Genomic DNA, 23,949 nt, shown 5'->3' on the forward strand with positions numbered 1-23,949 from the left:
CAGAAGAAAACAAACTGGCACCAGGCAAACATTTCCAAAATGTTCCAGAGCTGGCTGACTTTAATTTAGAAAGTTTTTGGCTATTGACATTCAGGTTTAAGGCACATTCCAAATTACAAGAAACCCTGTCACTGGCAGGGAGCTGGCTTTGTTCTCATGGTTTTGCATGGAAGAAGGAACAGATGACTTTCTGGCCTTTTCTTTCCTAAGAAAACTCTAAGAACTGAAGTGAGTTTGGCAATAACAAAGCTGAGGACACATTCTCACCAGACGCTAAGATTACCGTTAAAGGTCTTCCCTTTTACTCCTTACTGAGGACACGGCGCTCCCCCGCCAACCTCTCACCCAAAATGTGTATGCAGCAAAGACTTATATGCATCTGTCTGGCAAGGACTATTAAAAAAAGGTGTCTCCAAATAAAGATATAAAATTACACGACTAATACGAAGCCAAGAGTCTCAGCCACAAGCCAAAGGGACTGACTGCACGAGTCAAGGAATAAAACGTCTACTTTAACAGCAAGCGGCCGTGAGGGCTGGCGGGGGTATAGGCACCCTGAGAGAGGGACCCAGGTCCTACAGCATGAGCACTACGTACGGAGCAGGAGAGGAGGGCGGAGGTGGAGGATGGGCCAAGGCTCTACTGACGGACGGGCTGCACTGGGATACCTGGGGAGCTCTTTTGTGGATTTGTTGGAAACAGATGGACATTCTTTTGACCTTTTCCTGGCACCGCTGTTGCTGGCAGGTGGACAGAAGTGTGAGCCACCAGTCACAGCTCAGTCGTTGCCACCACAGATCTTCAGCAGAATCTTCTGGTAATCCCCCGAAGTGTCTCCCTGGTCGCAGAAACAAGGAAAACATCAGTGAAGGGAGCTGTGGCCAGTTGTGGCCTCCTACCTCCTAATTTTCCAGGGGGGGCACTCCCCACCACGCGGCCCCAGGGTCGGGGAGGCCCACGCACGCGGCGTCACGGCGGCCCAAACCCAGCACGAGTCGTGCGGGTCAGCCTCCCCAAGCCCCTGCTGAGAAAAGACAGCTGCACTCACCCCAATGATCAAAGCCAGAATTTGAAAAATAAACAAACATGCAAAATTTAAAACAGCCCTCCAAGCCCCGAACTCAGGGCTAACTCGTGGTGGTCTTTTCTCAGTGTGTCTTCATTGTGCTGGACTGAGATTGCACGTGACGCCGTATGACATGCGCTCTGGGGTGTAGTCTACTGCGACAGGAGCGTCCATGCACGCACTGTCATCATCTGGACGTCCCAGCTCACCCCGACCTCTCTGTCACATCCCATCAGAGGAAGTGCAGAATGCACATAGCTAACTTCTTTAAAATATACATATTTATTTTAAATATTATTTTTTATTTACTTATTTTTTAAGAAAGCTCTATGCCCAACGTGGGGCTTGAACTCATGACCCCAAGATCAAGAGTCGCATGCTTTACCGACTGAGCCGGCCATGCGCCTGACGCTTAGCTAACATCTGACCATCTCCTCCTGCCACGGCCATCCCCGGGGGCGAGGCCTGTAACTTCTTCCAGCAGCCCACGGGCCCACGGGCCCACGGAAGCCACTTTGTGAATAACTATGAATCCTCTGAGATCAACAGCAGCAGTTTTATAGCCAGAAAATGGAGATGAGCTCTTCTCCGTGACAGGCCCAACATGAAATCTGAGGGAGCCAGAAATTAGAAGCTGGTTGTGGTGACTCCGGTTTCAAGGCTCACATGGGCTCAGAACCTAACAGTCAGAGGAATTCGTTCTGTCATGCCGGCCAAAGCGAAGCTAGTGCTTCTGAGACACTTAGCTATGTGACACCAGGTGCCTGACAAGGACTGCCTTGCTCAAGACTTCCCGAACTCTTGGGGGGACTACTGTTATCACCCTGGTCTTGGGGATGATGGAACTGGGGTTCAGGGAGGGTAAGGAAGCTGCTCAAGGTCACACACAGTCAGCAAGTGAGAAGAGCCAGACCAGACTGCAGGCCAAATGACCCCAGAGCCCTGGTGCCCAGGTGCTTCCAGGGCTGTCTCTGCCGTGCGGCCGGGTGACAGAAGGACTCGTCACCTCGGGATGGGAGTCCTCACCAAAAGGTCATAGACTCATAGGGTGACCAAGTACCAAGGTGGGGAGGCCCTGCATTTTCTCTGAGACTGGTGTTGGGACTCCCCCTCCCCTCCTTTACTGAGCAGCAGGGGTGGTGGGTGCTGGGGATGTAGGGTGGGGGGTGCCAGCAGGGTCAACACCCAGCCTGCCCTCAGGAGCTTTTAAGAGTCTGGGGGCGAATGGACAAACCAGGAGAAGGTGAAAGAGCAAGTACGAAGCCCACAGGCAAGACGCCTGTGCATGGCAGGGCCGAGGCGGCCAGAGTTCCGAGCAGGGAGGTACAGGGGACAAGAGGGTGGCCAGGGAGGTCCACAGTAGGCAGCCCGCTCATCCCCGCCGAGGGCCGTACCGAGATGTCGTGGTACAGCGACTTGCCGTACAGCCGCTTATACTCCATTCTGATGTCCAGGAGGTCGATCTCACTGCGAGACACCATGATGCGAATCAGGGTCCGGTCCTTCGTTCCTGCTCCCTGAAGACAGTCCACCAAAGGCATGAGCAATGGGCCTCCTTACTGTCCCACCTTCCTGCCCATGGGCCCTCTGTCCTCTTGGCTGAGGGGTGGCTCTCCTTGTGCCTTCTGCCCTGAGCAAGGGCGGGGTCACAGGTCGGGCTGAGACACCGCCCCCCCACCCCCTGCCCAGATCCCTGCACGTGTGAGGCACGTACCCTCATGGCCTTGTTGAGCCTTTCAGCAAAGAAGGCTGGAGTATTCTTGAGACATTTCACTAGAAGAGAGAAACAGAGCGTGACTCCATCTGCAGAAAACTCTTGGTCCAAGGGGCCATGGAGAGAACAAGTGTCCTTGTGAGAGGCCACATGGGACACATCCACCTTCCTCTCCTCGTTCTCCTCCAAGCTCAATTATCTGTGATCCTGGCTCTGGCTCTTTGGAATACAAACATGCCGGACCCCAACCTCGACCTCCTTCCGGCAACAGTGTGGTGAAAGGAGCCATGTAGGTTAGAAATCTGGTTGTTCCAGCGTGTGGGGCAACCTAGGGGCTGTGACCCTCATGGAGGAAGGACGGCCAAGCGGCATGAGTGTCTCAAGGCCATGATCCCTGTGTCATGGGGACATGCAGGGAAATGGGGAGGACCCGCCATCTGCCCCGGCCAGAAGGCTCCAGGAAAAGCACAGCGTGGGTCGCCTGGGTGGCTCCGTTGTTAAGTGTCTGCCTTCGGCTTGGGTCGTGATCCCGGGGTACTTGGATCGAGCCCCACATCGGGCTCCCTGCTCCGTGGGAAGCCTGCTTCTCTCTCCCCTTCTCCCTGTGTGTGTGTGCTCTCTCTCTAGTTCTCACTCTCTCTCGAATAAAAAAAGAAAGAGAGAAAGAAAGAAAAGAAAGAAAGAAAAGAGAAAGAAAGAAAGAAAAAGAAAAAGAAAGGAAGAAAGAAAAAGAAAAAGAAAGGAAGAAAGAAAAGAAGGAAAGGAAAGAAAGGAAAGGAAAGAAAGGAAAGGAAAGAAAGGAAAGGAAAGAAAGGAAAGAAAGGAAAGGAAAGAAAGGAAAGAAAGGAAAGGAAAGGAAAGGAAAAAGGAAAGGAAAGGAAAGGAAAGGAGAAAGAAAGAAAGAAGGAAGGAAGGAAGGAAGAAAGAAAGAAAAGCATAGCTCAAGATGGGCAGACTGTGACCTCCCCACAGGGTACGGAGAGGCTGCGAGGCCTGAGCAGGTGGGCGGCCGTGGGGCGGGTCAGGCCCTGCAAGAGGCGCCCCACGTAGCCGGGAGCAAAGCCAGCCTTCCTGAGCAAGGGCCTGTTCTGCTGTTGCAAGTAAAAATCTTTCCACGTGTTTCCATCACACACATCTGACAAGTGCCTGCAGGGATGTATTTTTAGAGGAAACTTGGCAGGATGTGAGTCATCTTCCTCCGGGAGAGCAGCTGGTCGCTCTCCCACCAGTGCCCACACGGCAGCTCCCTGCCCCAGAGCTGTGCCTGAAATACAAACAGCACCCCGCCAGGGTGGTTGGAGGTACGGCTACGCTGCGCGCTGGGAAGCAGGCTGCTTTCCCACCATTTGGGCACAGGATTTAGCAATCCTGGATCATGTGCTCGCCACTACCCCGCAGCCAGAGAAGGGGGAGCAGCCCCGGGCGGGCCGGCGGCTGGGCAGGCCCAGGACGCCTACCCACGGCCAGCATGCCCCGCTCCAGGTCCCCGGACATCTCCCGGCAGATGCTCTTCTCGATGTCTCGGCCCGTCATCCGCTGATACTCGTTGAAAACTAGTGGAAAGAGAGAAGGGATAAATTACCAACTGAATTCTGTCCCCACAAAGTCATACGGTGATGTCCTAACCCCCAGTACACCCCAGAACGTAACCGTATTTGGACGTACAGCCTTTGAAGAGGTGATTAAGTTAAAACGAGGCCCTTAGCGTGGGCCCTAATCCAATCTGACCAGTGGCCCTGTAAGAAGAGATCAGGACACACAAGGAAACACCAGGGATGCACACACGGAGGAGAGCGTGTTTTAGAACACGGCAAGAAGCAGGCCAAGGAGAGAGGCCTCAGAAGAAATCAACCCGCTGACACTTTGGTCTTGGACTTCCAGCCCCCAGGACAGTGAGAAAATGAGTATCTGTCACGTAAGTCACTCAGTGTGTGGTATTTTGCTGTGGCCACCCGAGCAAACGAACACGGAGCCTTGCCAGAGCCAGCCTCTCCCCTCAGCTGGCGGTAGGCCAGGCGGCCCCACTGACCAGGCCCACCCACCCTGCTCTCAAGTCAGGCAGGCTCTTCACCCCACGACACGCGTGCATCTCGCTCCCATCAGCTCACAGCTCACCCAAGCCATACCTTACTACCCCACCCAGCACCCCTCCACACACACCAACAGAATTTTCGCTCTCTTCTCAAATCCCTTCACTTCCGGTCCATGCCCACATTCCTTCTCCAGCATTCCATGTGTCTGTCTTGTCTCTCAGCGGGATGATGAGCTAACACCTGTCCGGCCCCCACAGCCTACCCGAGGACACACTGAGCACCCACGGCACTGGGACTCCAGGCTCCTAGAGAGGCAGATGGCCCAGTGGAGAACCACGTGCCAACTCTAGCTCTGGCCTTAGTGCGTGCACAGAACATCACCGTGTTGCTAAGTGGCTGTCATTCTCAGTCCTACCCGGCCCCCCCAGGGCCTTTGCACTTGCAGCTCTGTCATGTTTTTAACTCAAATGTCATGACCTCAGCAAGGACCACCCCAAGCACCATCTCTGACCCCTGCACCACTCCCTATCTCTGTTTCCAACTTTATTGTCACTAAAGGATTTACCAGCTGGTACCGATTTCACTTGATTTTTGTTTACTGCCTGTCTCCCAGAACAAGAATGTGAGCCTCAGGACAGCAGTGACTCCATAATGCTGTGCCCTGCTGCTTCCCCACGCCCACTCTGGGACATGGCCCATGGCAGGAGCTTGTTTTATAGATTCTGAATGAATGAGTAAACAGTGTACTTTTGTAACTGTACGATCAATTGTTACGCTGATTTTTGTATGCCACGCTTTGGAAAGCATCAGATCAGGTGCTCTTGAAGGCTTTCTCAGCTCTAATTTCCACATTCCGGTGTATAAAGACACCTGCCAGCAGGGGGCTGCCATTTCTCTCACCTCTTCCTTTGCTTTCCTGCAGAACCAGATGCATGCCGAAAACTCCGGAAACCCGCTGCTAAGATCTTTTATATCGCCACCAGGGGGCTCTTTTAAGGAAGAGTAAGCCCTATGGAGTGGGACTGCCAAGTGTTCCTGCTAGCTGTCTCCCCTTCGTACCTTGTCTGCCCTCATCTATCTGGCCCTAGGGAGGCCTGGGACCGCCTTACCTGCCACCAGGTGGGCCCGGCTCCGGGAGCACAGAATTGCGTTGAACTTGGACTCGTCTGTTCCCAGGCGGTTCTCCCCAGCTGCATACAGCTCCTGGACAGAGGGGAAGATAGGAATGCAGTGCAGGTCTCACCCGGCAGCCCGGGCCCGGGTCACCCAGGACAGCCGTGCAGGCCCACTGGGGAAGGAAATGGGGGCGGGGCCCTGGCTGTGCTCCATGCACCGTGCAGAACTAGACACCATCCCCTCGTCGTCTCGCTGGGCAACAGAGGATTCTGAGGCAGGCTGGTGGGTGGGGGCCGGGGGCCAGGCACTCAGGACCAGGAGAACCGAGGCCGGCTGAGGCCGGGACAGGCAAGGGGCAGCTTTAACCCCAGAGAGGGAGCAGCAGTACAACAGGGACAACACAGCAAGGGCTGGGCTGGAGTCCTAGCTCTGCTGCCAACTTGCCATGGGGCTCCAGGCAGGCCACGGCCCTCTTGGAGCCTCACTTTCTCACCTCTGAAATGCGAAGGTCAGATTAGATTCGGGGTCACAAACCTGAAAGCTCAAAGGGATTAGCTGGGTGACTTAAATGAGGGGAACAGGCCAGTTGTGAGGCCAGAGGGTGGTGGGGACAAAGGCTAAGCACGCAGAGGGGCGATCACTTCTCAGCACCTGCCGGGGACTTTAATAGAGAATGGACCCACAGCTGCCAGAAATCCAGAGTTCTATATGAAATTCCCAATCTTTATAAGCAGTTTCCCTATCTGTAAGGGGGAACACTAAATATTATGGCAATAAATACTATGACAATGAATAGATGGAAATTGTGAGTGTGGGACTGCATGTGGCAGGCACTTTCCTTGTGCTTCCCTGTATATACCATAATAATGTTGGCAAAAGCGCAGAATTTGTACTTGCCTGTTAAATTTTTGCAAGTTTGCACCCCAAATATTTGCCAATTTGCAACCCCTCATGCCAGATGGCCCAGAAGCACTCCCCAGGCCTCAGGTAGTGGCTCTGGGATCTCAAGGCACCGACGGCCGGGGAGGAGGGCAGCCACCAGGGGCTCAGAGACCCCACAGGTGAAGGTGAGGCAGGTACAGATCCATAATTAAGAAGACAGAGAAGTGGGCACAAAAAAACCTTGAAAGTGAGGCAGCTTCTGCCTTGGCCAGGGAATGGCCAGGCCCGTCTGACAGGAAAGTGGGAACAGGAAAATTCCCTCTGCGGCAACAGAGCTGGCAGCCTGGGTTTGCCCAGCCCTGAGTGCAGAAATGGGAGTGCATGTCTCAAGCCAGGGGAGATGTTAAGGCAGACCCTGAAGGAGGGCATCTGGGGTGCAGCCGGGACACATGGAACAAGCCAGGCGTCCGGGCCCTTATCCAGTCCCTGCCTCCAGGTTCCTCCAGGCACAAGGGTCAGCCTCTCTGAGCCCCCGTTTCCCCATCTGGAAAGGACACGGACCAGACGAGAGAGCAGCCGTCTTCCAGCCCTACAAAGAGGCCCCTCCACAGAGGTCCTCTTCTGCCTGACAGACGGCAGACAGAAGAGGATCGCTGGCCGCTCCTGGGGAGTGCCGGGCTGGGGGTGGCAGGGGCAACAAAGCGGGAGAGAGTCCTAGCCAGCTCCATCCCACCAGAAAGCTGCGACTCTCTCCAGCCACAACTGCTGTGGTCCGAGTTCATCCGTGGGAAACCCAAGCTCCTCTACAGAGGCGCTCGGACGACCCGATGGACACAGGGAACGGGAGAGAACTTCGCCGTCTGTCTGCAGTCATGCCCGGCTGCGGAATTCCAAGGCTGCACAACTAATGTGACAGCTGGTTTCTAGGCTCCGACCTTCAAAAGCATTAACAGTCAAGTGGAAAGTCTGCCTGTCTGCAAACACAATGACATATGCAACCGACCACAGGAAGAGGACCAGGTCACGTGAAATCCCACACCCATCATGACCTACCAACTCCTGTCATACTTGATTGTCTCCCAGGTTCGCGCCGAGGGCAGGATCAGAAGACTACAGAGGCGGGGGGACACTCAAGGTCTCATGGGTGATAAGCAGCACAGCCCACCCGAGACTCACAGCATCTGGAACCCGCTCCTTATCCGTCACTCTTTCCACCCCAGAGCTCCTCCCTCGTGGAATAAGAAGAAAGTAGGGGGCGCCCCCCGACTCAGGAAGCCCAGCTGGGGCACCTGGCCATCACACCCACCTGGGCGTCTCTCTGGACCACCGTCATGTCCACATTGGTGCTTTCATCCCGGTTTCCCTGAAAGGAAGCAGGAGGTATGGTCAAGGCTGCTCCCTGCAGTGCCCTTTCCACCTCTCTCTGCTCTGAGCCCCGAACTCTGTCATGGGAAAGGTACCTGAGACAGAGAGATGAGGAGCCGCTGGAAGTGCCCCGACGTGTCGCTTCGGATGGCCTCCTCCAGGGTCTTTTTGAATTCTGAAAGGGAGACACAGGGAAGGCCCACCCTGCAGCCACAGTCAGCAGCAGACGCCAGCAAGAGAAGGGCCCAGGAGCCCTGGGTGCGACGAGACAGGTGGTCCACACAGCCCTCCAGGGACGCGGGGGCTGTGACCTCCAGGCCAACCTGGCATCTGTCAGGATCGGCCTAAACCACACCCTAGAGGCTCTCCCTCCTACCCCTCCCTTACCTTAGTCACCTGCCCCGCTGGGTCTTGGATCAAAGCCCCACGTGTTGGCGGGGCAGGGGATGAGGCGGTAAGAAGGCCAGGAAGGTCTAAGAGGCTGTGGGAGAGGGTGTGGCCAAGGCCCAGCAAGCACAGGAGTCTGTGGAGGGCTGAGGGGCAGGCGCCAGCCTAACCTGTTCTATAGGCTCTGCTTAATTCCTGGATGTGCTCGTTGCTGCGGGAGGCGAAGATCTCGATCAGGCAGGCTTCATCAGTGCCAGCTCCCTAAGGGGGCAGAGAGCACAAACCACAAGCTTGTTACAGCTCCCTTTCTGGCACCCAGGGAAGAGAGCAGGGGCCCTGTGCCCCACGGCACCAGTCCCAACAGTAGCAGCCACCAGCGCAGGCCCACGCCCCCGGTGGGGCTGCTGGGTCCACCCGAGGCAGCCAAGCTCCCTGCCACTGCCCCAGGCCCTGAAAAGTACCAGATCATGACAGCGACATGGTGATGAACAGAGGTCACATGAAGGACCATGTTCATACCCCCACCAGGAAACTGAGCATCAGAGAGGTGTAGTGCCTTGTCCAAGGCCACACAGGAAATGGTGGGTTGAGATGTGGACCCAGATCCATTTTATTCCAAGCTCAGCTCATGAACGAGACAAGACACAACTGAAAAATGGGTATAAAGCAAGAGTAGACATGTGGACAGAGGAGAGTCCTGGACTGGACTGTGGAGCATCTGAAGACATCTAGAAGAGGCGGCACCAACGAGGCCGAGAGAGAGAGAGAAAGAGAGAGAGAGAGAGAGAGAGAGAGGAGCACGTCAAGGGCGGGGAGAAGGCCGAGGACACAGGCAGCGGCCTGGCTGCTGGGCGGGCTTGACTCTGGGCCTGCTGCTTATTAGCTGTGTGACCTCTCGGGTGCCCTTCTTCACCTCTCTGTGCCTCAGGTTCCTTGTGCATCAAATGGGAGCACCACTAACACCTACCTCCTGCAAAGTGCTGAGGGTTAAATGTTACCCACGTGAAGCACCTAGAACAGTGCCAGTCACGTAGGAAGCACAGCACAGGAGGAGCTCTTTTCATGCTGAGCACAACTGTGATTCCTCAGAGCTTGCAAAGAGCTTCTGCTAGCCACCGAGCTCAATGCTCACCACACGCCACAAGAAAGGGCGTCCGCGGTCCCATTTTCCTTGCTCAAGGACACATGGCTCGTCAGTGACAGGCGACCCCAGCCCCGTGTGGTTTCCCATTCCCCACAACTGCCACCACCTTGTGAAGCCGGCTAGGGGCAGCAGCTGGGCCGGGCAGAGGTCTGGGCGCCGCTCCTGGGTGCTGTCCCCAACTGCTTCCTGACCCCTCCCTAGAGGAAGGTGTGTCTGAGGATCTCAGCAGGGTCCTCTCCCACCTACAGGCTCCATACTGAATTCTCTGCCTCTCCTCTTGGGGGCAGGAAGAGTCATTGTGCCTATCAAGCCTCTGAAAAATGGTAGACTCCTTCTGGAGCACCTGCTCAATTCACAAGGATGTCCCCCTTCTGTGGGAGTTGCCCCCTCCCCATCCACGGGATACCTGTTGTGGATCTTGGGAGCCACGAGACTATGGAATGTAGACGACACTCCCCTTGGTCACAAGTGACTTGACCAGGGACAGACAGTAAACCCTAAGTAGGCCAGAGTCTGCTCCCATTTGGAATTTGGACTGAGGGACAGCTGGTCCTTTCTGTGGCCGAATCTCTGAGAGGTAAATGGAGTGGGGTCAACAGGGATCCGCTGCGCCCAGCAGATGAAGACTGAAGCGGGCACTCGGGAAGCAGCAGAGACAAGAGAAATCCTGCCTGGGTCCCTGCCCTTCCTCAAGCTGGGCAGCTCACCTTTACCCTCATAACCGATTCTGCACCTGTTTCCTTTAAACCCCTCAAGAGTGTTTCTGTTGTTTGCTCACACAGAGTCCTAAATGAAGCAGGATGATACCACCCGAGGCCTCTGCCCCTGTTCCTATCACCATGTCACCACCAGCTCTACCACCCCGCTGCCACCATGCTTTTTAAGATGGACTCAGATGCCCCCGATGATGAATGACACCTGTTTTGCCTCTTGGGGAGTCACCAGAAGTCACCCTTTCCATAGCACTTGGACTCCAACCCGAGACGATCCAGGAACCGCACTGACAACGGCAGCTAATGAACGGATTCAGCCCCACCGTGCAGTCCAGGCCTTTCCCTGGCCTGTGTATCCATGTGAGCACACACACACAAACACAAACATGTACACACCTTGATGGCTTCCTTTATTTCATAAATATCGAAGAGGACCGGGGTCTTCATGAGAGCCAAGATTGTCTTCTCAAAGTTTCCTGACAGTTCAGATTTCAGATCTTTGATCAAATCCTGACAGAATATTCAAACAGACAAACAAACCTATTTTGAGAATGCACACGAGGTGACTAATAGGGACAACATCCCAGATCTGAGGACCAGCAGCATCTGCATCAGCCAGGGCCTGGCAGAAAAGCCAAATCTCAGCCAGCGCAGACCTGCAGAGTTGGAGCCCGCAATTCAATCAGCTTCCCAGGGGACCCACATTCAAGCTGGAGAAGCACTGGGCCAGAACACCAGTCTATTCAACTTACCCAGTGTTTACCTAAGATTCAAAAGCCCAGAAGTTCAAAATACATCCCCATGCATTTGTGTGGAACTGTAAGCCTTTTCCTTCAAAGCTCCTCTCCCAGCTACACCTCCTAGGGTGGTCATGAAGAGGGCAGGGATTAGCAGCCTGGGTCCCCAGGAGGAAAAACCGGCCCAGTAGGAGCTAAAGGGAAATAACCTGTCCATGGTCTCTGTGAGTCATGGCAGAGCCAGGGCTAGAACCCAGATCTCTGGGTGCCTCTCATCAAACCTCAGTGCCCTGTGAACTTTTGGATTTCCCCCTCGGAGCATCCTTCTGTTCTAGAAGATGCCATCAGCTGAGAGGTCACTGCTGGGTGGGTAGCAGAAAATGCCCTAATAGGCCTTACTGCCCACCCAGGAGATCTATGCCTCAGTTCAGTGGGGACCAGGCCTCCCTTCCCTGCCACCCCTCCCCCACTCACCTTCCCATAAGCGGTCTTGAAGGACAGGAGGATCTGCTGCCGCTGCTTGTTGGAGCGACTCCCCAGGCAGTTGATGATGGCCTGCTCGTCGGTCCCTGGGGGAAGAGGTGGATGTGGGCAGGGCTGAAGTTGTGGGGATGCTCTGCACTGGAGGCTTCCCTGGCCTGGGCCCTTCCATTCTCCTGGGCATCCCAACTGCACCCCCATATCTACCTCCTCTTCTACCACCACCACAGGAACCAGGTTCCCTCCTCCCAGCAGCCCTGAACAGAGCTGGCAAGTCAGGCGGGCAGTTAGGACCCGAGCCACCCAGGGTTCCTCACCAAAGCCTTTCATAGCTTTCCGCAGGACCTCGGCATCTCGCAAGGGGTCAAAACCAGGAGCATCTGTGATGGTGCCTCGGTTTCCAAACTGCTCGGACAAACAGACTCACGTAAGATGTTGTATCCCCCAAATGCAAGACTTCCCCGCCCCAGACTCTGAAAGTGACCTTTTTACTACAAGTTGGGGTACCGGAAGGAGCCCGTAATCAGTAACTGAGTGAGCCTACTGTGATCATTAGATATCCTCATGTTCTGGTGCTGAGGCTTCTGCCTGGCTCCCGTGGCTAGAAGCCCGTCTCTAGCTGAGTCCTGATGCTGAAAATCTGCCCTATGCCCAGATCCTTTAGGACGGGGCCTGGGTTCCTGATGGGGGGGCAGCCCTGGGAAGCTCACTGCCATAGCACATGTGAGCACGTATTAGGGCCCTCCTGACAGGGTTTGGGTAGTCCATGGAGCACCTCGGTGCAGATGAGAAAAAGATGTTCCCTGCAGAAATGCCGGTGTCTGGCCTTTACCATGGTACGCACTGCCTCACTGCCTCCTGGACTCTGCTTTTCCTAGCACTGTTCTCTAGGCTCTCAGACCTGCTTGCCTGCTGGACCCCTTCATAACACTGACAGCTGCACTCCCCAGCAAACAAATTTTCCTGCCTAAGTGGTCTCCTGGTGGCTTACCTTCTGGGGCTAGTGCACTACCGGTTTTAACAGAGTTAAGAAGAGAAGCTCGGAGAAGGGATGAGGGAGAAGGCAGAGGGAAGATGGAGAGCAGGGCAGGGGTAGGGGTAGGGGAGTGTGGGGGCAGGGAGGAGAGGGACCCTCCGTCTAATAATAGTAGTCGAGCACATACCACTAGCCCTGTGCTTGGTTGGTTTGGCCACGTAACCATGACAATGAATTCTAGGCACTGCAAACATGAAATGCTCTCCAAAATGAGCCAAGAGCAGCCCCGGAGGAACTGCCAACAATCTTCCCTAGCCAAAGGAGGTTTTAAGAACCCTCTAAGACCAGCCTGAGAGGCACCTCGGGGGACTTAAGATTAAGCCGTTGGGCACACGGCTTGAGGCCAGGGGCCCGGACAGTTCCGACAAAGCACAGAGCCCAGGCAGTAAATGACACAGGAGGAATGATGAGTACCCTGGGACGTTCAGATCCAACTCGCACATGGAACATCTAACCAAGCTGTGAGAAACAGGGCAGCTCCCCAAGGTCTTTAAGAATACAAACCGGGAGTGGGGAGTGTGAGAGAAAGCAACACTCTGTTAAAACAAGAAGTTATAGATGGAGGACAGAGCCCTTCTCCATCCGCTGCACCCTCCCTGGCCTTGCTGGCAGAGGACACTGGGCCACGAGCCTCAGGCCTCTGGCACCCAAGCCTGGACAGAGGGCAACGGGACAGGCACTCACCTGGGCTGGAGCCACAGCAGGGGTGACGGTCCCAGACCCCAGGTAACCTGGGTAGCTTGGCACTGGCTGCTGCTGCCCAGGAGGTGGCATGGGTGGCTGCCCAGGGTAGGTCATCGGCGGCTGTCCGGGGTAGGGCCCCGGGGGCTGCTGGCCAGGAGGCGGCATGGGCTGGCCTGGCACAGGGGCCCCTGGGTAGGGCGGATATGAAGGCATCCCGGAGGGCGGGTTTCCTCCAGGGGGCGGATACATTCCATATGGCGGAACAGGCTGCTGGGCAGAAGGGGGCTGCCCAAAACCCCCAGGGGGAATGGGAGGGTAACCACCCCCGGGGGCCCCAGGGTACAGGTTTGGCACGTTGGCTCCTCCGAATGTCCCAGACATGTTGGATGCCTGAAAGTCCACAAAGCAAGCGTAAGATGAATGGCCCCCCGAGGAGCACAGCCACACCCCGTCCATCCATCCTTCCCTGGCCTGAGCCCAGCAGCGCTCAGAGCTCAGAGTCTGAGCACCCCTGGCTTCTCAGCAAGGCCCAGCCTGACCACCCAACTTGAAACTACTGTCCTGCATCCCCTCTACCTGTTCTCCTGAGCCCTTTCTTTATTTGCTCTTATGCCCAAGGTACCCATATTTACTCTAACACCACACAGTTTACTTATGGTGACTGTCTGTCATCCCAGGAGCTTCAGGGCTGAGATTTTTGTTTGTTATATTCACATATCCCCAGTGCCTAGAACAAGCCTGGCACAAATGAGACTGTGCACTGGCTGCACGGTTGACACTGAGCAAGCCTTTGTTTCTAGATTATAAAATATATTCTTTTACAAACCAATTAACAAATAAAAGTAGCATGTCTGCCTATGCTACCAGGCACCCGCACCCAGGCCGGAGCAGAACAGTCATCCACACGTACACCCGCACACAAATATGCACATGCATGGGTACACTGGCACACGCATACATACGCTCACCTCCCTCCTGATCCTATGCTGTGCTCAGACAAAAGGCGCTCAATACATATTCTATGAAGGCACCACCCCCATCCAATTCAGAGCTGAAAGGGACCTGAGAGACCAGGCAACCCAATGCCTGCCCCTTCCCTCCATTTCACAGATAGGAAATCGAGATGCAGAGGACAGTGAGCAGAGAGAGCTCCAACGAAAACCCTTTGCTCTAAGGCGCAGCTCAATACTCGGTGTCCACAGGTAGGCACACACACAAGACACCTCTGAAGCCACTCACTCAAGCCAGCAGACTTTGTCCCTCTGGCCATGCAGGTGTGACCCCCAGGGGCAGCCCCAGCAGGAGAGCTGGACTCACCATTCCTGAGAGGTAGTCCTGGTTGAACTGCCCTGCGTAGTTGGCCATGTTATCCAGCCCGATGGGGGGCATGTTGGGCGGAGGGTAGCCAGCACCTCCCCAGGCACCACCACCTAAAAGCAACACTAAGCCCTTTAGCAGGCTGCCGGCACTCCCCACAGGAAAAGGCAGAGCATCAAGCTCTCAGGCGGTCAGGTGGGGAGGCCAAAGCAGGGCCTGGCAGACAGCACTCCAGACCCCACAGAAACACTCAGGCAAGAAAGCTGAACCCAATCCCGCTGCTGGAGGAAGAGAAAAGAGGGAACTTCCCCCTCCTTCCAGGCAGGAAGGTGGGGATCAGCAAACCCTCCCAAGAGTGTTTGGGATTAAGGAGGTAGGAGGGCCAAGGACCAAGGACAGAACTGCCCTCCTGGGCTCACCATCATGGAAAGGAAACACAGACATAAAAACAGATCATCTGGGGTCACTGTGCTCAGCATGAGCAGCCGTGAGCTCAGAGAGCACCAAGAACCCACAGTGAGGGGAAAGCATGGCAGGGAAGGGTGGGTGTCCTGCCGACTGGGTTACTTGCAGTGACAAGTCTGTGAAGGGAGGGAGGGCAGGGTGGAAGGAGACAGGGCTGGGTCATGCAACACAGACACCCATCCCTACAAGGGGGGGCAGTTGGAGAAGAGTGGTAAAAAGCCCCAGCTCTGAACCCAGAGGGACCAGGTATGTGCCCTGGGGTGGGGCCCTCAGCCCCTCTAGTTCAGCTTCTTCGGCCGACACGTGGGGATGATGATTAGTTTGCCTCAAACTTCCTGGATGGGGACGAAGACCTAAAGCCTGTGCGGGGGGCTCCCAGGCCGCGGCCGACACTGAGACAAGGGGCTCCCAGGCCACAGCCAGCATCGTTGTGTGGGCCGCTGGCCTGTTAGGTGCCTTTCTGACCAGGGCAGTGAGCAGGCCCCGAGGGCCTCGAGTTTAGCTTTTCCGATCCAGGGCTCCGGGCCACTCAGGACGGCATGCTCAGAGGAGCTCAGAAAGGGTAAGTGACTTGCGGATCAGGAATCCCCAGCCCGCTCCCTCTCTGCTGTGGTGTGGTGGAGGTGGCGGTGGTAGGACTCAATGGCAGCATCCCTACCAGGCAGAAGACCAACCATGAGGCCAGCACTGGCACACGTGGGCCAGGCCTCGTTCAGTGGGAAATGGCCCTGCTCAACCCGATACGCCACGTGACGGTGGCCAAGCCACCTCCCTGCTCCCGACCTGTTCTCCGCCTGTTGAATGGCAGGGTGGGCCACAAATGGCCTAAGGGTCATGGGTGCTCAGACTCAAGGACCTCTGCTCTGGGGAAGTGAACGTGCCTGCTGGCGCTGTGGGGCAAGGGGCGGCACGGCTCAGGCAACCTCGGAGTAACCAGCCTGGAATGATCCCCCCATCTGCTCCCCTACCATGGCGACCCAGTCTCATTTCAGGAACCTGGGAAGGGCCAGGGCCAGTGCAGCTGATGTGTTTGTGAAGGGATGTGGTGTAGGTGGGGCTGGGTTCTGACAGCCTGGCCTCGGGTACAGCCCCAGTGCCGTCAGCCCACAGCTTCTGGAGCTGCAGCAGGGACATCTGACCCTTAGCAACTGCCCCCACTTCCTCTCCTGGCAGGGGGCCCTGCTGCTGAGCGGGAGCAATCATCACCAAATGCTGCTTCGGAGGACATGGAGCCAGGGGCTCTACCGGGCTATCTCACTAGTCTCAGGGACAACCCAGTGAAGGAGAGATACGGGACACCATGTGCAAAGGAGAAAACAGAGTCCCAGAGAAAAGAAGGCATTTGCCTGCTGCTATCAGCTAATAAAGCAAGAAACTGGGTCCTGGCCTCGTCCTGGCTTTCCAGAAGGGCTTCAAATCCAGGCCTTTCTGGGCCCCTGGGTCCAGGATTTTCTCCAGCCCCTCCCCATTCTGGCTGCACCCTTGGGGTAGAGAGATGACCGGAAAGCACTGTTACTCTCTCCCTGTCCTCACTTGGGACATTGAGCTGAGAGCGCATTCCCCCCCTCCCCCTGCCCCAGACGTTCTTACCTGGTGCAGCTGGGGGGTAGCCGCCTGTGGGCGGGGGATAACCTGGGTAGCTCATGGTTCAATCTGAAAGGGAAGAGGAAAGCAAGCGTCCTCAGGCTCTGCCGGGAGCCCCCACCGGCCTTGCTGAGCCCAGCAACTGCCACAGGCCAGGCGCCTGCAGGAGGAGAGGCTACATCAGGCCTGACTTCAACCCAATTTACCTTCCACCTGCTGGGCCCCCAACTAGAAAGCGCGACCAGGGGCAGGCCCGCACCTGTGCCCACACACACCATGACAGGGCTTACCACGCATGAGTGGCTATGTTTCCCTGCAAACCCCTTTCCCCCATGCTTCACTCCCACCTCTACTGACACGGGATGCTGAGTGTGTGGAGCTGTTCTCTAACCTCAGAGGCGAGCTTGCACTGCCTCGTTCTCAGGGGCTCAGGTCTATTTGTCTTTACTTTCCAGGGTCTTCATCACTATCCAGCCAGAGCCCCTGTCCCCTGTGCCCAGCCTACAGACCCCAAGTTATCCACGGTGGCCAACATGGATCTGCCCCAAGCTACATTTTTCATTCTCCAACCTCTGGTTCATCAGGCATGGGAGCATGGCATGAAATCCTCATTGCTAGAGACAAGAGACCTCAGGAAGGCTCATGTGATCCAGGATCTGGAATGAGGGCAAGTGAGGCAGTTGGAGCTCAGAAAGGGTAAGTGACTTGCAGATCAGGAGTAGGGCAGGAGAAAGGCCTGGAACCCAGGGCTCTTGCTTGTTGGCGCTGGGTGGGACAGCTGCTCTCACAAAGTCCCTCTGTATACAGACCCCTCTGCCATGCTCCATGCCACTTAAACTGCCCAGGAGGGATCCAGATCTGCTGCAACCTGTGCAACCTACTTCCTCCTGCTCGCCAGTGGCTGCTGCAGTTGCAGAGGTGTCCAGTGACAGGTAAGGGTGTCAGGGGACCTGCAGGCCCCCTCCACCATCACACCTGCTGACCCCAGGTGACCTCCTCCCCCCCCCCGCACATCGGGCCCCAACCTGGTTCTCAAACTGCAATGTGTGCATCAGAACCGCCCCAAGGGCTTGTTAAACACAGGTAGCTGAGCTCCACCGCAAAACCAGAATCTGCATTTCTAATTCCCAGGTGATACTGCTGGTGCAGGGATCCCACGTTGAGAACCACTGCTCTAGATGCCATCATTCACCTACAGGATTCTAGGTGCCCTTCACAGCTACATTGGAGATATGCGCATGGTGTTTGCAAGGAGGCTGAAGGGTTTCCTTAGGTGCCACCAGTCCCTACGGGACCCACAGGGATGATATGCATGGGGATGTGTTTTGGTCAGTGCGCCCAGAGGTGACTGTAGACAGAGCTGCGAAAGGCCAGGTGATAGCCTAGTGACCTTGGAGAGAGCTAGGACTGGCCACCTGCGGTGTGCGCTGAAGACCCTTTCCCCTGCGCACCGCGGTGAGGCTGCTGAGGGCCCCTGTGGTGGTGCCCTCGCTCTGACTCCTCTCCCTGTGGCTGGCTGAGCCATCAGGCCAAAGCCCTCCCAGGTCCTGCCCTCAGGCTGACCCCCCTGCCGGAATCCTCAGACCCTGCTGATGAGGAGAGCCTGGAAATCCGAATGATGGATGGGCCAGGAACCTTCTGCTGGAAGAAAGAGGAAGAGCCCTGCACAAGGCCAGCATGAGCGAAGGTTATGTCCCTGACACCCTTCTCCTCTGGAGATCACCATTAAGCACAAGCTTTGGGCACCAAAGACCCCTCACTACCCTTCACCTCTCCTCCCAGAGGAATGAGGCCAAAAGGCCCCACCCATGGCTAGAGCAGGGGGGAAAAAGCCAAAAGCTGGGTACTACCCTGTTCTATCATCAAAACTAATCTCAGCCAAACCAGAGATTTAAATATAAGACATAAAATTAGGGGGGCGGAGCAAGATGGCGGAGGAGTAGGAGACCTAGATTTAGTCTGGTCTCAGAAATTCAGCTGAATAGGGATCAAACCATTCGGAACACCTACGAACTCAACAGGAGATCGAAGAGGAGAGTAACAACAACTCTCTGAACAGAGAAGCGACCACTTACTGGAAGGTAGGACGTGCGGAGAGGTGAATCCAAGGCGATATTCGGGAGGATAGACGGCGGGGGAGGGGCCTCCGCCGGCCGCTTCTGGCAAGTGCTAGAGCCGCGGAGCACAAAATCGGAACTTTTAGAAGTCGGCTCCGCGGAGGGACATCGCTGCAGTGGCTAAGCGGGGGGTGGAACCCTCATGGGACAGTGTGGTCTCAGGACCCTCGGGGTCACAGAAAGACCGGGGATGCCTGAGTGCGGCAGAGCTCCCAGGTACCAGAGCAGGGAAGCCGGCTGCAGAGACGGAGCCGAGGCGCGGGCTCTCAGCTCGGGGTGGCCATAAACTGTGATCCGCAGCCCAGTCGGGCCACTGCTCCTCCAGCAGGGACCCAACAAGCAGCAGAGCTGGGGAGACTCCCCTTCCTCCCCCAGGAGGAGCGGTGCGGGAACGCACTGCAGGGATCTGCTGAGTTTGGAGACTCCACACGGGGTCGGGTGCCAGAGATGGAAACGCTCGGTCACAGGCCAGGTGAGCCGGAGAACAGGGAGACGGGAGTGACTGCTTTTCTCTGGGGGCACACTGAGGAGCGGGGCCCCGAGTTCTCGGCTCCTCTGGGTGGAGATTGGGAGGCCACCATTTTCACCCTAGTCCTCCAAAGCTGTACGGAGAGCTTGCAGGGAACAAAAGCTCCTGAGAGCAAACCCGAGCAGCTTCCTTAGCCCGGACCCACAAGGGCGGGGCAATTCAGCCTCCAGCAAAGACATTTGGAAACCACAGCAACAGGCCCCTCCCCCAGAAGATCAGCACGAACAGCCAGCAAGCCAAGACCAAGTTTACCGATCAAGGAGAACGGGAGAACTCCAGCGCTGGGGGAATACTGCACATAGAATTCATGGCTTTTTTTTAACCATGATTCATTAGTTCATCAAAGTTAATTTTTGTTAACTGTTTTTTTTATTTTTCTTTTTCCCTTTTCAACCAACATCTTATTAATCCCTTTTTAAAAAAAAATTTTTTTTATTTTTCATTTTTAGACTCATATTTTATCCCTTCATAGTAGTTACCCTTATTTTTGCATTATATATATAAGTTGTTCTCTCTTTAAAATTTTGACATACAGTTTCTTCTAACATATCAAAATATACCCTAAATCACTAGTGTATGGCTTTGTTCTAGTCTCCTGCCTGATCACATTTTCTCCCTTTTTCCTTTTTTTATTTTTCTTAAATCTTCTTTCTTTTTTCAAACAACTTCTTATCAAGTCCTTTTATAAAATCTTTTATAATTTTCATCTTTACAGTCATCTTCCATCCCTTCATTGTATCAACCCTTATTTTGTACATATATGTCTTTCTTCCTTTAAAATTTTAGGAGGCACTTTTTTCTAACAGACCAAAATACGCCCAAAATCCGCCCAAAATCGAGTGTGTGTCACTGATCTATGCACTAGCCTGATCATATTTGATCATATTCTGCTTTTTTTGTATTGTTCTGTTTTTGTTTTTATCTTTTTTTTTCTCTTTCTTTTTTCTTTCTTTCCCTTTCTTTTCCCCTGGTTTCAGGTCTTTTCTGATTTGTATACAGTATATTTGCTGGGGACGTTGTAAACCTGTTAGCATTTGGTTCTCTCATTCACCTATTCTCCTCTGGACAAAATGACAAGACGAAAAAAATCACCTCAGCAAAAAGAACAAGAGGTAGTACCGTCAGCCAGGGACCTACTCAATACGGACATTAGTACGATGTCAGACCTAGAGTTCAGAATCATGACTTTAAAGATACTAGCTGGGCTTGAAAAAAGCGTGGAAGTTATTAGAGAAACCCTTTCTGGAGAAATAAAAGAACTAAAATCAAACCAAGTCGAAATCAAAAAGGCTATTGATGAGGTGCAATAAAAAATGGGGGCACTAAATGCTAGGATAAATGAGGCAGAAGAGAGAATCAGTGATATAGAAGACCAAATGATGGAAAATAAAGAGGCTGAGAAAAAGAGAGAGAAACAACTACAGGATCACGAGGGCAGAAATCGAGAGATAAGTGATACGATAAGACGAAACAACATTAGAATAATTGGGATCCCAGAAGAAGAAGAAAGAGAGAGAGGGGCAGAAGGTATATTGGAGCAACTAATAGCACAGAACTTCCCTAATGTGAGGAAGGAAACAGGCATCAAAATCCAGGAGGCACAAGAACCCCTCTCAAAATCAATAATAATAGGTCAACACCCTGATATCTAATAGTAAAACTTACGAGTCTCAGAGACAAAGAGAAAATCCTGAAAGCAGCTCGGGGAAGAGATATGTAACCTACAATGGTAGAAACATTAGATTGGCAACAGACCTATCCACAGAGACCTGGCAGGCCAGAAAGGACTGGCAAGATATCTTCAGAGCACTAAACGAGAAAAATATGCAGCCAAGAATACTATATCCAGCAAGGCTGTCATTGAAAATAGAAGGAGAGATAAAAAGCTTCCAGGACAAACAAAAACTAAAGGAATTTGCAAAAACGAAACCAGTCCTCCAAGAAATATTGAAAGGGGTCCTCTAAGCAAAGAGAGAGCCTAAAAAAAGCAAAGATCAGAAAGGAACACAGAGAACATACAGTTAACAGTCACCTTACAGGCAATATAATGGCACTAAATTCATACCTTTCAATAGTTACCCTGAATGTAAATGGGCTAAATGCCCCAATCAAAAGACACAGGCTATCAGATTGGATTAAAAAACAAGACCCATCAATATGCTGTCTGCAAGAGACTCATTTTAGACCCAAAGACACCCCCAGACTGAAAGTTAGGGGGTGGAAAACCATTTACCACGCTAATGGACACCAAAAGAAAGCTGGGGTGGCAATCCTTATATCAGACAAACTAGATTTTAAAACAAAGACTGTAATAAGAGATGAGGAAGGACACTATATCCTACTTAAAGGGTCTATCCAACAAGAAGATCTAACAATTGTAATATCTATGCCCCAAACATGGGACCAGCCCATTATATAAGGCAATTAACAAAAGCAAAGAAACACATTGACAACAATACAATAATAGTGGGGGACTTTAACACCCCCCTGACTGAAATGGACAGATCATCTAAGCAAAAGATCAACAAGGAAATAAAGACTTTAAATGACACACTGGACCAAATGGACTTCACAGACATATTCAGAACATTCCATCCCAAAGCAACGGAATACACATTCTTCTCTAGTGCCCATGGAACATTCTCCAGAATTGATCACATCCTAGGCCACAAATCAGGTCTCAACCGGTACCAAAAGACTGGGATCATTCCCTGCATATTTTCAGACCACAATGCTTTAAAACTAGAACTCAATCACAAGAGGAAAGTCGGAAAGAACTCAAATACATGGAGGCTAAAGAGCATCCTACTAAAGAATGAATGGGTCAACCAGGAAATTAAAGAAGAATTAAAAAAATTCATGGAAACCAATGAAAATGAAAACACAACTGTCCAAAATCTTTGGGATACAGCAAAGGCAGTCCTGAGAGGAAAGTATATAGCAATACAAGCCTTTCTCAAGAAACAAGAAAGGTCTCAAATACACAACCTAACCCTACACCTAAAGGAGCTAGAGAAAGAACAGCAAATAAAGCCTAAACCCAGCAGGAGAAGAGAAATAATAAAGATCAGAGCAGAAATCAATGAACTAGAAACCAAAAGAACAGTAGAGCAGATCAACGAAACTAGGAGCTGGTTCTTTGAAAGAATTAACAAGATTGATAAACCCCTGGCCAGACTGATCAAAAAGAAAAGAGAAATGACCCAAATCAACAAAATCATGAATGAAAGAGGAGAGATCACAACCAACACCAAAGAAATACAAACAATTATAAGAACATATTATGAGCAACTATATGCCAGCAAATTAGATAACCTGGAAGAAATGGGTGCATTCCTAGAGAAGTATCAACTACCAAAACTGGACCAGGAACAAACAGAAAACCTGAACAGACCTATAACCACTAAGGAAATTGAAGCAGTCATCAAAAATCTCCCAGGAAACAAAAGCCCAGGGCCAGATGGCTTCCCAGGGGAATTCTATCAGACATTTAAAGAAGAATTAATACATATTCTCCTGAAACTATTCCAAAAAATAGAAATGGAAGGAAAACTTCCGAACTCATTTTATGAGGCCACCATTACCTTGATCCCAAAACCAGACAAAGACCCCATCAAAAAGGAGAATTACAGACCAATATCCTTGATGAACACGGATGCAAAAATTCTCACCAAAATACTAGCCAATAGGATCCAACAGTACATTAAAAGGATTATTCACCACGACCAAATGGGATTTATCCCTGGGCTGCAAGGCTGGTTCAACATCCGCAAATCAATCAACGTGATACAATACATTAACAAAAGAAAGAACAAGAATCATAGGATCCTCTCAATAGATGCAGAAAAAGCATTTGACAAAGTACAGCATCCTTTCTTGATCAAAACTCTTCAGAGTATAGGGTTAGAGGGTACATACCTCAATATCATAAAAGCCATCTATGAAAAACTTACAGCGAATATCATTCTCAATGGGGAAAGGCTGAGAGCTTTTCCCCTAAGGTCAGGAACGCGGCAGGGATGTCCACTCTCACCACTGCTATTCAACATAGTATTAGAAGTCCTAGCCACAGCAATCAGACAACAAAAAGAAATCAAAGGCATCCAAATCGGCAAAGAAGAAGTCAAACTCTCACTCTTTGCAGATGATATGATACTGTATGTGGAAAACCCAAAAGACTCCACCCCAAAACTGCTAGAACTCATACAGGAATTCAGTCAAGTGGCAGGCTATAAAATCAATGCACAGAAATCAGTGGCATTCCTATACACCAACAGCAAGACAGAAGAGAGACAAATCAAGGAGTCGATCCCATTTACAATGGCCCCCAAAACCATCAGATACCTAGGAATAAATTTAACCCAAAGAGGCAAAGGATCTGTACTCAGAAAACTATAAAATACTCATGAAAGAAATTGAAGAAGACACAAAGAAATGGAAAAACGTTCCATGCTCATGGATTGGGAGAACCAACATTGTGAAGATGTCAATGCTACCTAGAGCAATCTACACATTCAATGCAATCCCCATCAAAATACCATCCACTTTTTTCAAAGAAATGGAACAAATAATCCTAAAAT

At 52.7% G+C, this 23,949-nt stretch overlaps 1 protein-coding gene across 2 annotated transcripts in view; it reads right to left on the reverse strand.

The window, feature by feature from the left end:
- Positions 1 to 31: 31 nt before the first annotated feature.
- ANXA11 (annexin A11) overlaps positions 32 to 23,949 on the reverse strand; it is a 48,801-nt gene continuing 24,883 nt past the window's right edge. For both annotated transcript variants that reach the window (XM_028109500.2, XM_028109501.2), the window contains exons 2-15: positions 16,730 to 16,792; positions 14,675 to 14,787; positions 13,358 to 13,747; positions 11,955 to 12,042; positions 11,632 to 11,726; positions 10,817 to 10,930; positions 8,734 to 8,824; positions 8,272 to 8,351; positions 8,118 to 8,174; positions 5,923 to 6,016; positions 4,238 to 4,333; positions 2,781 to 2,839; positions 2,461 to 2,583; positions 32 to 838 (exon numbers count right to left, since the gene is read on the reverse strand). In XM_028109500.2, the coding sequence (XP_027965301.1) occupies positions 779 to 838; positions 2,461 to 2,583; positions 2,781 to 2,839; positions 4,238 to 4,333; positions 5,923 to 6,016; positions 8,118 to 8,174; positions 8,272 to 8,351; positions 8,734 to 8,824; positions 10,817 to 10,930; positions 11,632 to 11,726; positions 11,955 to 12,042; positions 13,358 to 13,747; positions 14,675 to 14,787; positions 16,730 to 16,784 (1,515 nt within the window). In that variant the 5' untranslated portion in view covers positions 16,785 to 16,792 and the 3' untranslated portion in view covers positions 32 to 778. The remainder of the gene's footprint in view (positions 839 to 2,460; positions 2,584 to 2,780; positions 2,840 to 4,237; positions 4,334 to 5,922; positions 6,017 to 8,117; positions 8,175 to 8,271; positions 8,352 to 8,733; positions 8,825 to 10,816; positions 10,931 to 11,631; positions 11,727 to 11,954; positions 12,043 to 13,357; positions 13,748 to 14,674; positions 14,788 to 16,729; positions 16,793 to 23,949) is intronic.

This window comes from Eumetopias jubatus, unplaced genomic scaffold, assembly GCF_037043125.1.
Source record: "Eumetopias jubatus isolate StellerSeaLion01/CBP00866 unplaced genomic scaffold, mEumJub1_p1.0 scaffold_17, whole genome shotgun sequence".
NCBI lineage: Eukaryota > Metazoa > Chordata > Mammalia > Carnivora > Otariidae > Eumetopias > Eumetopias jubatus.